Here is a 13742-nt window from a genome sequence, read left to right as displayed (position 1 = left end):
TGCGATTTTCCCCAGGCCCCACACCCTGCTATGGACGGCCCTTGCACCAGGCAAATACGAGAGGCCGAGTCAACCCACACGGACGACACAGCTGACCCGCAACGCCGGCGGTCACTTTACCTGGTCGTTGAGCTGCCGGATGCTCCTCTCCACGTGCGGTAGGAGGCCCTGCACCGTGAACTCGTGCACAAATTGCCGGATGCGCTCGTGATCGGCCAGCGTCAGACACAGGCCCCGGGGTCCTGCGGTTTGCGGGCCCCCCCCACCGCCGCCGCTGCCGCCACCACCGCAGCCCCCCACGGCCGCCGTGGGCAAGGGGGGTGGCCCCCCAACGCCGAGGGCGCTGCGGGGGTCGGCGGGGTGCGGCTGCGAGTTGCCCACGTCGGCGGGCGCCGGCGCCCAGCCCGCCTCGTCGGCCTGTGTCGACGACGACGGCGGGGGCTGCTGCAGGGGGTGCGCCTGCAGGTCGCAGCCCTGCCCAGCGCCATCTGTCGGCGGCGCAAAAACGATGGTCAGGTGGCGAATGCGACGTGGCCAACCGCGTACAAGGCCCTTTCGTCAAATCTGCTGCTGGATGAGGGCCTCCTTCCCGGTTTGTCGCTGCACGAGTCACGTCTGACGTTATTTGATCGCACGCGACCGCATTGGTCGGCGCTGGCTGCTGCACCGCTATGTATACACCGAGTCCACTTCTTTCGTTGGGCCACGGCTTGTAGGGCTACTCCAAAATCCTTGGGAGGGCCACATGTGGGCCACATGTGGGCCACAGGCCACCAGATGCAGCACCCTGGTATTGTAACCGTACTAAAGAGGCTTTGGTTCTCGTAAAAACTGCGCGTGCGAGAAATTCCAGCTCAGGTGCACTACGCTGGGTTGAACTCGGCCAGGGGTCGGCGACCTGCGGCTCTTTAAGGTCGGCATCGTAACGTTATTTATTGAGGGCCACCATCTCGTTTCAACCACTTGCATTGCGGCTCTTGAAATCTGGAGGTTTTTTTTTTACCGAATTAAAAAAAAAAAAGGGCTCGTCTTGTTATTTGGCTTTGCCAAACCCTGTGCTAAGCTGGATTAAGCTGATGTAGTCAACTGGGGTATGGCTGGAAGGAGGGAGGGGGGGGAGGGGGGCACGGCATGGGGGGTGGGGCGGCACCGTGATCAGCGGTCAGGGCGGCCACCATGACCTCGTCCTCTCCTTCCGTAAAGCTGAACACCGTCGTGCCTCCACCGTCCAGCAACCTCTGTGGCACCAGCAGCGGGAAATGCAGCGTCAGCAACAGGCAACGGTAGCGGCAACAGCAGCCGACACAGCAACAAGTTAGCCATGGCCAGGAAGATCGGCATCAGGAACAGCAGGAGATAACAGCAGCAGCTCAATCAACAGCAACAGCAGAGTGAATTTATTATCGGCTCTGATAGAGCGGCCATGACGGGATACGGTGCAGACAATTTCACACATTACATGCTGGTACCGCACAGTTCAGGCTGATGCAGAGACTGGGGCGGGTACCGCGTAGTGCAGGCTGGTGCAGCGGTTCAAGTACTGGCTCCAGGGGTCGGGTATCTGCTCCTCTCCATCGCGACTGGGCTGCCTGGAGTTTATCTTGAGCAGGTGGCACGCTTGAGAGCCGTACAGTTGCTTCATGCTCTCGTACACAGACTCCGCTCTGGCACAGAGACACAGACAACCACACAAGTGACAATCCATCATCATCGCCATCACAATACCTCGCTGATCTCGTCAAGGAGAGTAAACCATCACGCGAACTCCGGTCATCCTCGCAGCGGCTTTGGGTTAACCATCGAATAAAGACGGTCACCGCATTGCGCGATTTCAGGTGCGCTTCTGCGGCCATCTGGAACGCTCTTCCGTCCGTTATTACGAAGCCACTCGAGCTTTTAAATCTAGATTGAAAACCAATTTCTTTTTAACTGCTTTTTGTGTTAAGTTTGTTGTCGTTCCCCCGCACCTACGATTAGCGCGGTTGGCTACATACAGTGCGAAAGAAGCTCAACGTAACTTGACAACCCACTGTTAGATTACAGCCTCCCTCAAGCCGTTACCGTCCCTCACAGTCCATGCGTTTCAACATCGCGATGCGGGCAACGCTCACGCAAAAGTAGGTAAAAGGTGCAGAGAAAGGAAGACGGTTGGCAAGTTTGGCCTAGCAGCGAGGCGTGAGAGAGGTGTCTGCTAGCGTTTGGAGGCAGAAAAGGTATTAAAGCAATGAATATCTTTTAGAAAAAGAAATGAATAGCTTTAATACATCCCAACCCCTATCACTATCACTACCCCATATCACTCCAACAAACCCATATCACTATCCCTATCCCTATCAATACCCCAACCCCTATTACTACCCCAACCCCTATCACTACTCCTATCGCTACCCCTCCCACTACCCCAACCCCTCCTTAACCTCTCCCACATATTCTCCCGTCACCATACCTACACCACCACTCCTTATCTCAACCAGTCACCTCACGTACAATGTAATAATTGTCATAAAGCGCCTTGGAATATGGCACGATATAAATCTTGGTAACATAAGATCACGCCCGAGCAATCACGCGGGTGCTCGTCCACACGGGAGGGACAGCGCGAATGCGCGAGCGATCTCGAGTGCTCGGCGAGAGAGTGTTCGCGAGTGATCGGATAAGCGCTCTTTCGCACGGGAGGGAGAGCGCGAGTGCGCGAGCGATCTCGAGTGCTCGGAGAGAGAGTGTTCGCAAGCGATCACAGGCGAGCGACCGGGCGAGTGCTCATACCTACGCTCGTCCCCCGTCGCCATGTCGTGCACGAGCACGTAGTACTTGAGCGTGTTGGGCGACAGCCACTTGGGCTGCGCGTAGTCCCCGCTGTGCTGCACGCGGTGCTGGTCCTGGGACAGCCGCCCAAACATGTCCATGGGGTCGGCGTGAGACGAAGACACCACCAGCATGCCTGGGCGCCGGCAGCAAGGTCAAGGGGTGGCTGCGGTCATCGTCACGGCATTGTCATTACCACAATCTGGGTTGCTGCGAGTGTCGCTCCTCCGCCGTCCATTGTTGTCGGTAGAGGGCAATGCCCTCCAATTAGAAGCAGCAGCAGCAATGGGCCGCAGGGTGGTGGCACAGTGGTGACACTCGTGACTTGCAGCAATAGCCGCCTGAGTTTGATTCCCTACCCGGGCTCCCTTTATGTGTGGAGTTTTGTATGCTCTCCCCCTGTTCTGTAGTGAGCGAGTAAGCGTCAGTGGAGTTTGTACGTTCTCTGCCCCTTTCCTGCATGGATTTCCTGTGGGCTCTCCAGTTCCGTCGCCATAGCAAAAAAAAAACAATGTTTATTCTTTTTACATTAAATGCATAAAAATCATGAAGCAGTTAAATTTCGATTTAAAGCTTTCGTGACTGCAAGGATTCATCTTCTTTGGTTCTTTCGGTAAAGTCACGTAGAATGAGAATAAAATAATAAATTGATAAAACAAAATAACACAATAATATTCTCACGACGTTTCGGCCACAACACAAGCGGCCTCGTGTTGTGGCCGAAACGTCGTGAGAATATGTTGTGGCCGAAACGTCGTGAGAATATTATTGTGTTATTTTATTTGATCAATTTATTATTTTATTCACATTCTACGTGACTTTACCGAAAGAACCAAAGAAGTTCATGAAGCAGGTTAAAGGTTATGAAAATAATTGCCCAAACAAATCAGCAGTAACTGATGTTATCCAAACATCCCAAAGCAGAAAAATTCCCTGTAAATTACAAAAGCAGTGGGATCACAACAAACAGTGGCAACACTGACCACTGACTGCGAAATATTTTGAAGGACCACTCCTGCGTAAAAACAAGCATACTAATAGTAATAATGATTAAAAAAAACCACTAAGCTTGAAAGAGTCATCAATCAATCAACTGTTTATTTGTTACGTGGAAAGTCCCACTGAGCCAGTGGTGCATTAGCACAGAGCAAGGTCAGAGTGTTGTGTACATATGAACAGGCAACACGGGACTTGCAGCCGAAAAAGTGCTTTAACGAACAATAAAAAACGTTAACAATATTTAAAAAAAACGGGAGTTATACGACGCTATCGCTGCGTGGCCGTCGCACGGCGGGGGAGGGTGGGAGGATACAGGCCAGGTAGTGGCGCAGGAACTCGTGGTCGCTCACGGGCAGCACCTGCATGAAGCTCTCACGGTACGCTTCGTACCAGGGCGTCGTCGCTGTGAACACACGATCAGAAATGCGCACAACAACCGCCATTCGCCACTAAGCTTGTGCCAGGCTATGTGCACGTTAGGGCCACGTGAAGTGTCGGAGGCCCGCTGGCAGGAGGTCACGGGACAGACTCGGGTGCCATGGGTTGAATGACTGAGATGACTGGTCGATGCACCACCTGTGCCCCCTACTGTGCCAAACGCACACACACGCACACGTGCACGCAGGGACCGCGCGGTCAAACTTCATCGTTGTAAATCAGCAGCGTTTGATCATCAAGAGCAGCATCATCATCATGCTTGCTTTTTGATATCGTCGAGAAGCATAAACCATCACGCGAACTCTGGTCACCCATCAAGCAGCGGCTTCTGGGTAGCCATCGAACAAAGACGGTCACCGCGTGGCACGCTTTAAGATGCGTGGCCGTCTGCAATGCTCTTCCGACCGATATTAGGAAGTTACTGGAGCTACGGTATTGCACTTTTAAAATTAAGATTTAAAACTAATTTCATTCTAAATTATTTTTGTTTTTAGTTTGTTGTCCTTCCCCCACACCTCCGATTAGCAGGGTTGGCTACGTTGGTGCAAAATAAGTTCAACATACATACTGTACCTACATGACGATCTCACTCAAAAGAAAACAATTATGAATGGGAGATAACGTCATGAATATAAAGGCAAGGCGCAGTTGCAAAAACACGAACTTCAGTCGGGATACACGGCTCCTGGCCCACTGATTGGCACACAATTGTCCAGGTGAAAGGTGGAGGGCATTAAAACATGAAAACTACTTGGCGGGCAAAGGGTGAGCAGGCAGCTAAGCAGGTAGATAAACAGGTAGCAATAAACCTCGCCACTTTACGACACTGCCACTGCCCCCCTCGACGAGATACAAATAAATAGTACTTGATGAAAATTCGTCACCAATTTTGGCCAAGAGCGGGAATCACACTCGGGTCGGCAGGTTTGTAACGCATCACGTCAACCAGTTGCGCCACCGCTCCAACAACAACCGTCATTCACCAATAAGTGGCAGTGACATTACCACGGTACTTGTATCAGGCTACATGCACTTTAAGGCCACGTAAAGTGTCGAACGCCCGCTGGAAGGTCACGTGACAGACCCAGGTGCCATGGGTTGACGGACTGAGATGACTGGCCTCCGCACCCCACGCACACAGACAAGACAAAGATCCCCTGTATAGCCTGTACTAGACTGTTGGGGCAAGTGCTGTTAGCGAGCACCTATGAAGGCCGGCACAGCACACGAGTGGGTGGGTGGCCAGCAACACGCCTCCCCAGTGGCGATGTTTACACGTCGCACCAGGTATTCATTTGAGGCTGAGTCGACCAAGGGGAGGCCCAGGACCGGTTCAGATAATCGTCACCGGTGTTGGCCGTGAGCGGGAATCGAACTCGGGTCGCCGGGTTCGCGCTAACCGCGACACTACCGCTCCCCACACACACACAAACACGAGTACGCATGCACGCGTCTCACCGCTGATGTTGAGGTCATAGTCCCCGGCAGATAGCAGGTTGCCCACGGGCCCGTCGGCGGCGTGGCTCGCCGACACCACGTCGCTCAGCATCTTCCGAGCCGCCGTCGGCGCCGGGGCCCGCGTCTCCAGCCGCGACACGGACACACGCAGGCCGCGCATCGCGTGCAGCTGGTTGTTGGGGTCGCGCAGGTGAACTGCGACACACGGGCACGTGCATATACATGTATATACACGTGAACGAACGAAGAACAACAAACAACGGCCACTACTGGCCACTAAGTGGCGGTGACGTCACCATGGCGTGCCAGGCTACGTGCACCTTGAGGCAAACGTGAAGCGTTGAAGGCTCGCTGGCAGTAGGCAATGGAACAGACCCTCAGGTACCTTGGGTTGACTGACTGAGATGACTGGCAGATGCGCCAACTGTGCTCTCCATTCTGCCAACTTGCTTTATTTTAGCCACCCGGTGCTCCGCTCGTTGTTGTGAGCATCGCTCCTCCACCCTCCATTGTTGTTGGAGGGCTAGTGCCCGCAACTACCCAGTAGCGTCATTCATAAGCCTCCTCCTCAGACCTCGATCTTGATACCGCTGGGACAAGTCATTAGGAAGTCCAATCAGCTCCACATACATCAGCCTATCTCCTGCCCATTTAGCCCCCTCTATCTGGCCGGGCAAAGGCTACTTGGGAATGCAGCGGATGGACATACGGGATACGTGATCCAGTCAACAAAGTGTCGTCTGCTGTAGGAGCTCGCTGATGGGACTATGTCCAGCTCTTTCAAGGATCTGTGAGCTCCTCAAACAATCCAGTCTGGTTAAATCCAGGATGGATTGTAGACAGCCCAGCATGAATATTTAAAACAGGCGCAGATGTTACTTTAAAACAGTCCGTGTTTTGCTCGTGTTAACTGTGGCAGAAAAGACCTGAAGCTGCATAAGGAGAAACAGGCCAGGCAGCTTCCACAGATTGTTATGCAGCTGATGAAAATATAGTCCCACTAGGCTGATTTGAAGTGAGACCTCCACTGCCAAACCGGAGCTGGCCTTAAGCACACGATCCTTCTACGGAAACTTCTCCATTTTCTCAAAAACTGCCCCATCACTCATGCAAAGTTGAGAGGGTGGAGTATTTGATGGCATACAATACTAACGTAGGTGCTTTGTTTTCATGGGGCTCATGATAAGGCCCCATCTCGAGTGGCATGCTCCATGTTCAGCAGCAGCGCCTCCAACTCTTCCCCTGAGTGAGCAGCATTTACCAGATCACCCGCATATATAAATAACATGGATTACCAATAGGGAACCATATCTTCATGACACCCGGTTATCGATCAGCCTCCCATTGTACCTCTACCAGATGGAAATTCCACACACACACATGTAGAATTTCACATTGTTTTGAGCAGCAGAAGGCATTGTAGAAAAATCCATTGCTGTGTCAGAAGGTACTTCTATGCTTCCATGTTCCCAACCTTTACCAATCCGCACCTAACAGCGGTGAGGTATGGCCAAATAATCCTCCGACCCACACGGCATTGGGATGCCATCATCTGGCAGTAGACTGACAAAAGGGCAGAGCACGTACGTGCACTTGTTTTGCGTAAACCCTGCAGCCACTGAAGGGGCTAAACCCTCCGCAATGCTAAATGCATACAATCGATACATCGAAAAATCCATTCCCACCACTGACCCTCACTGATCCTTCCGGCTCAGCAGCGCTCGAATAACTATTTTACAGCACGGGCACTAATCAATGAGAAGCCCCACTCTGCTGCTGCGGAAATATTTTTCTCCACCGTCCTTTAGAGCGTCGAGCACTAAGTCAGCAACCAAGTGGTGGCCCGCACGCGTCACCGAGTGCCGTCAAGTGGCTGCACAGCCAAGGATTGGGGTCGACCTGCTTCCTTGTCCCGGATGACAGCCACGTCTAATTGTAATAAATAAATCCCCCTCCCCCCCAGGTTTAATCCTGACTGCGCTATCGATAGGTCAGGAGATGAAGAATCCATTTGGAACTCTCACAGAGCAGTGCAACCTCCTGCCACCCCCCCCCTCCACCCCCCGGCACAACTGCATGTTGGAGAGCGACCCACAGAGGTGGATATCACGGAACTACCTCTCAATTTCCTTTCAAGTGACCTCTGGTCCACACGCCCCCCACTCGCTCTGCCACTGAAAACGATGCTCGTCGCACGTCGGTCAAACCCAATATTTTTTATTCTCCTTCGGGAATTTAATAAAATCAAGTGCGGAAGCAAATTTAATTCGAAAGGGTTTTTTTTGTTCCCCCCGTGCAGTCATTCGTGGCTGGGCCCCAAAACCATTAACTCACTACACTTGACAGTACAATTTTATCACAGGCTCTTCCCAGGAATCAAAGCCAGAAGCTCAGCCTGACCTTCTGAGCCACCAGGCCACCTGCAGCAGTGTCCAGTTTTAAAGCAAATGCCTCTGCGACCAATCGCAACTCCCTTTGTGCCGACAAAAATAACAAACCAAGCACTCTTACACTTGGTGTGGGGAGGCCATCTGTAGCAATGAAGAGCAGCATGCAACTGTTAAGCCAATTGAATAAAAAAAGAAAGTGCTTATATTGCCAATTTCCAAATTAGCACTCCTGTCGTGACAGCGGTTTGTTAAGAGCGCATGTTGTGCTGAATGCAACGCGGTGCGTTAAACAGCTGCAACACAAACGCAGACGCGTGCGGCAGAGATCCAATATTTCCTACTAAAAAGCGCAGAGGGCAAAGTGCTGTTAGCGAGCATCAACTGCGCATGAGGGGGTGGTGTGGCCAGAAACCCACGCCCGGCCGCCTTTGTCTCATCGTACCACGTAGCCACTCGAGGCCGAGCCGATAATGCACACACATACGGTTGTACACACGCGCGCGCACACGCGCGCGCACACACGTACGCGCTTGCGCTCATAAGACAAGCGGCCCTAACCCTCACCCTCGGACGTGAGGCGGCAGAACGGTCTGAGCAGCTCCGGGAAGCTCAGGTTGTTCTTGCGCGTCACGGCCTCGGCATCTGGGCTACACAGCGTCGCGATGCGCGGCACGAACACGTCCTGCAGGAACTCGGAGGCTCCTTGAGCGCACTGCGCCATGGTGCCTCACTCTCCTGCTCGCTCGTCTTCCTTGGCTTTGTTAGAGATGTCTCCTCGATACGGTTGTCCAAGAGCTTGTCTCTGGGGTGCTGTAGACCAAATGTTTGGGCTGAAATTACAGCAAAAAAAAACACAAACCATTTGTTAGCTTCTCACAAAGTGATGGTACTAAATTTATCCACCCTGGATGGATGATTATGCCGATTGGCAGTGGTGTAGTGGTGCAATTATAAGCGCAATGCACTAAGAACCCAGCAGAGTTTGATTCCCTGCTTTGATTAACATCAGTGGCAAGTGTTATATTATTTATTATAATTGGTCCGTATGGATTGTGTATGGTCTTCTGGGTCTCTCCTTTTAAAAAGTTTTGTGTGTGGGGGGGGGGGGGAAACTAAATATCTGAAGAAAACAGTGAGCATCACCGACTTGTACTGCCATCCCCTGGCCGCTTCACATCTCATTTCTATGAAAGGTTAAGTGATAAGAAAACAATGCATTGCATGAGAGCGGTAGAGTTTTGTTTAACGCACTGCGATACAAACCCAGCAACCAGAGTTCGATATCCGCTCACGACCAATAATAGTGGCGAATATTTGAACCGGTCCTGGACCTCCCCTAGGTCGACTCAGCCTTGAGTACCTGGTGCGGTGTGTAAACAATCAGCACTTGGGATATAAAGGCACTGCGCGTGGTGTTGGCCACCTCGACCCCTTGTGTGCCAGGCCAGCCTTCATGGGTGATCCAGCAGTCTGTTAAAGCCTGTATGGCGGAATCTTTAGTCTTTTAACATGATGACGACACTTCGTGGCAAACGGCAGCTGTTGTTGTTGTTGTTGCTGCATGTGCGATGACTTGGTATGATGACGACATTGTAGGAAGCCAGCAGGAGGAAGTCAAATGTGGGCTCAGCCATTCTCCATCATCCTAAAATTAGTACAACTTTGTGGCAAACCAAGTGTTTGTCATATGGATTCAAACCTTACGTAAATAGGCACATGCAATTCACTGCTGGATGAGGGCTTCCCCCATGCCACGCTGCACCAGCGGGTTATTTGATTAAACCCCACCGCACTTAAATCTTGACTTAAAGCGTTCTTGACTGCAGGAATTAATATTCTTGGGTCTTTCGGTAAAGTCACGTAGATAGGTTCAAAGAAAGGGTGAGGAGCATAGTAGGCACGGGAGCATAGAAGCACAGTACAGTAGTACGCTTATGGATTTAGCTTCACTGCCCTCTGCCGTCCACCACGTAGCCCTGCATCATACCTGTCAACCCATACGGTTTACCCAGATTCTTGTACAGGGAAAGCGAGTTTTCAGATCCATCCGGCGTACACCCGTTTCAATACGAGCAACAAATGTGTTCTGTTTATTTGTTTGTTTCTCCTTTGTGATGGGACTTTGTGGGATGAACGTTGAGATGTATAAGGGCACGGGGTGACCAATAAGGTTTGAATTGGTCTGTAATAAGGTTTTGACAAGTATGCCTGATGCCTTGAGTAACTTGTCAATTTACAAGTCGTGGCTCTGGGATCTTCAACAGGGGTGGGTAATGTACCGTGCTGTGCAAGACGTCAACAGCGGATGACCTTTGCCATTAAAATGTGGAATTTCCATCACCTCCTCTGGGCTTCATACTCTTTGGTTTTTTCGGTAAAGTCACGTAGGTAAAAAATTAATAAAATAAAATCAATGAGAACAACTAAATTAAGTCACAACGTTTCGGGCACAATGCAAGCGCCCTTCTTCAGGTGGGGGCAACGTGAAGGACGCTTGTATTGCGCCCGAAACGTCGTGATTTAATTTGGTTTTTTCATTTATTTTTTACCCTACGTGACTTTACCGAAAAAACCAAAGAGTATGAATCATTGCAGTCATGAAAGCTTCAAATCTAGAACTCCTCTGGGCTGTTACAAGGTTGAGTGGGGAATGAAATCACTTTCTAATTTGACTATCAACGTCAAAGTACTTTTGTGAGGACCACGTTTAAATCGCCAAGAGAAGCACTCGATCTCGACAGACCTCTGAAGCCAAGCTGGTGTATCCTGGATAGTTCACACCAGGTCACACTTCAGGCCGCCGCTGGGCTAAATTGTGGGCAGCAGAGGGCAGTGCGTAGACATCGCATTGTTATACTGCACCTCTATTGACCCACCCTCACCAACCGCATTGGCCAGCGGTGGTAAAGCACGTGTTGTATTTTTAATGCCATTGTAATTAGACACTGAAGAGTGGGCGATACGGCGTAAGTCATGGAGATGATTCGCCGGTATGTGTTTACAGCAGACATGGGCAAAGGTATACGGCCCGTAGGGCTTTTTAATCCGGCCTGCCGAACTTGTCCAAATATTATTATTAAATTAAATTTTACCTTTCTCCTGTAATGCCCCCCATTTCCCCATTAGATGGCGCACTTTGACCGGGAGTTACGACATGTTTTTGTATTGTTCATGTTCGTGCAATTTGTTAAATTGCCTTGCAAATAAATGCTTTGCTACCTGTTAAAGGCCAAATCCTTTCACGTAATGATTTTTTACGTGTCATTTATATTTAGTTCACACAAACACTCCATCCATCTGTTTCCTGGCCCGGCCCCTCTGTCAAATTTTAGAACCCATTGTGGCACGCGAGTCAACAAATTTGCCCACCCCTGGTTTACAGCCAGTCCACTATCCCACGTCAACACTGGCACCCATCATCCCTTTACAAAGCGTAACTGTAGAACCATCATGAAGATTGGTCAGTGCTGGCTGAAGAAGGTGACACACCATCCATGCGGGAGCACTCTAGGTTTTTAATCGACTATATACTTCACCACGCTATACATTCACCACCACTATTACCACCACCACAACAATCATCACACATCATCAACATCGCAAATTCACTTACACTGTCCCATCATCATCTCAATCGCTATTGTCATCGCCACAACCATCACGACCCACATTATTCAGGTTTCGTAGAGCGCGTCCGTCAATCTACTGCTGGATGAGGGCCTCTCCGCGAGGTTGTTGGACAATACTTCAACCAGTGCCATCACAACTATCGCCACATCACCATCACAATCACACGCACAGTCGTCACTCACTACCATCATCACCACCACCACCAACAACAAAAATCGCCATCACCGCCAAGCCACCCCACTATCAACACAATTATCACCACATCACCATAATCATCATCACCACCACCACCACAGGGCCTTTACCTCAGCCCCGCTGGCGCGCGCGTCGCCCGGCTCCACTGCTTGACGACCACGGCCGCCGCGATGCGCGTGCAGAGTTCGCCTCCGAGTGAAAGCGGCGCCTCAGGGGGCTTCTCTTCCCCTCGCACTCCGCCGCCGCCGCCTCCTCCGCCTGCCGCCGCCGCTGCCTGGCGCGCCGCTACCGCTTCCTCTGCGTCCCGCAGTGCAACGCGGCCGCCATCACCCCCACGGCCCCGCCCCTCAGCCCCTGTGGCAAAGCCCCGCCCCTCATTAAAACCCCGCCCACCCCCCTTATCTCGTTGCCCCACCTCGTGGCTCCTCCCCCCACCTCCTGGCCCCGCCCTTCCCCATTTCGCGGCCCCCTCCACCCGGGCAATGCAACACGGCGGATTTAAAGCCCCCAACCGCCCCCCGCATGACCACGCCCCGCGGTTATTAGGCCACGCCCGATCGCCATTGGGCTACGCCCCTTTAAGCCCCTGCCCCCCCCCCCATTCCCAGCAAATATTGCAGCCTAACTCCCACAATGCAACACAAGAAGCCGGGGTCGTTCCCCGAGCTGGCCGCACCCCTGCCACACCGCCCCGACATTCCTGACCACGCCTCCAACATTTAACTATGACCACGCCTTCTTCATTAGCTATGACCACGCCTCCCTCCTGAGCTATAACCACGCCTCCCTCACTGTCGTGAGCACGCCCATTATTAAACCTTCTCGCAACCCGCCAATCACCATCGTGGAAATCCTGCGCTCCACGTGACGCGCGAGCGGAAGCGGTCGAGTCGGTCACGTGATCACCACATTCGCCCGATCACGTGGTGGTGCGTGGTCGCCCATCCAGCAGTGGATCGATCGTGGCCGGTTATTATGATGTGGTGACTCAATACAATAGAGGTGATGATTCACGAGTCAATTTATTACATCCCCCTGATTCATTAAATGAGATTGATCCTCATGGTGCGCCGCAGTGCTATGGGTGTATGGAGGGAGCGGTGGTGCAGTGGTTAGCGCACTGCACTCTAAACCCCAGCATGTTTTGAGTTTTTTGAGACCCAGTCACGGCTAACATCAGTGGCCAATGATGTCTGAATCGATCGTGAACACCGGCCCTACTACATTCACCAGATCGTAGTGGTCGACGTGGTGTGAAGTATGGTCAAATGTTCCCTGTGACCAAAATCTGAATATACCGGAGGAACATTTGCAAGAGGCAACCTCTGACAAATTCTGATTAAAGCCACACCATTGTTTCAACTGATACGGGATGAGAGATGGAATGAACCTCTGGGTTGCAAGTCCAACCATTACACCACGGCGACATGTGAAAAAGAGCTTTATAGCTCATTGGATTCTTCCAGTATAAATATTCTGATTCTGACATTATAGGGACTCTTCTACTTATGAACGAGTTAGGTTCCAGGTGTCTGTTCGTCGATTTGTTCTTAGGTCCAACTTTACTCCTGTCGATTCCAAACATCTTGTACGGCATGTACACTTAACACGGGGAATGACTTTTAAAGTTGTATATTCATCTCCTTTAGATGTAGATGCCACTGGTTCTTCAGGTTCTGCAGATGTAGATGCCACCACCGCCATCTATTTGAGTGGCGTTCGAACTTACGACTCTCGGTCCGAACAGGCAACTGGACATACGGACAGGTGTGTTTGTATATTCTGAAAGTTCGTAAGTCGAATGTTCGTAAGCGGAAGAGTCCCTTA

The 13742-nt window shown here is 51.5% G+C and overlaps 1 protein-coding gene across 1 annotated transcript in view; it reads right to left on the bottom strand.

Moving 5' to 3' along the window:
- Window positions 1-12265, bottom strand: part of TRAPPC8 (trafficking protein particle complex subunit 8) — a 64010-nt gene extending 51745 nt beyond the window's left edge. Inside the window, exons 1-8 of the mRNA XM_032971041.2 lie at window positions 12026-12265; window positions 8655-8920; window positions 5701-5895; window positions 4118-4207; window positions 2767-2941; window positions 1508-1664; window positions 1151-1238; window positions 121-488 (exon numbers count right to left, since the gene is read on the bottom strand). Of these exons, the coding sequence (XP_032826932.2) occupies window positions 121-488; window positions 1151-1238; window positions 1508-1664; window positions 2767-2941; window positions 4118-4207; window positions 5701-5895; window positions 8655-8811 (1230 nt within the window). The 5' untranslated portion in view covers window positions 8812-8920; window positions 12026-12265. The remainder of the gene's footprint in view (window positions 1-120; window positions 489-1150; window positions 1239-1507; window positions 1665-2766; window positions 2942-4117; window positions 4208-5700; window positions 5896-8654; window positions 8921-12025) is intronic.
- Window positions 12266-13742: the final 1477 nt, after the last annotated feature.

Source organism: Petromyzon marinus, chromosome 45 (genome assembly GCF_048934315.1).
Source record: "Petromyzon marinus isolate PM22_M1 ecotype Great Lakes invasive population chromosome 45, UKy_Petmar_22M1.pri1.0, whole genome shotgun sequence".
NCBI classification, from domain to species: domain Eukaryota; kingdom Metazoa; phylum Chordata; class Hyperoartia; order Petromyzontiformes; family Petromyzontidae; genus Petromyzon; species Petromyzon marinus.
Note: the sequence above shows the minus strand (reverse complement) of the source record. Positions and strands in the feature narration are given on the sequence as shown.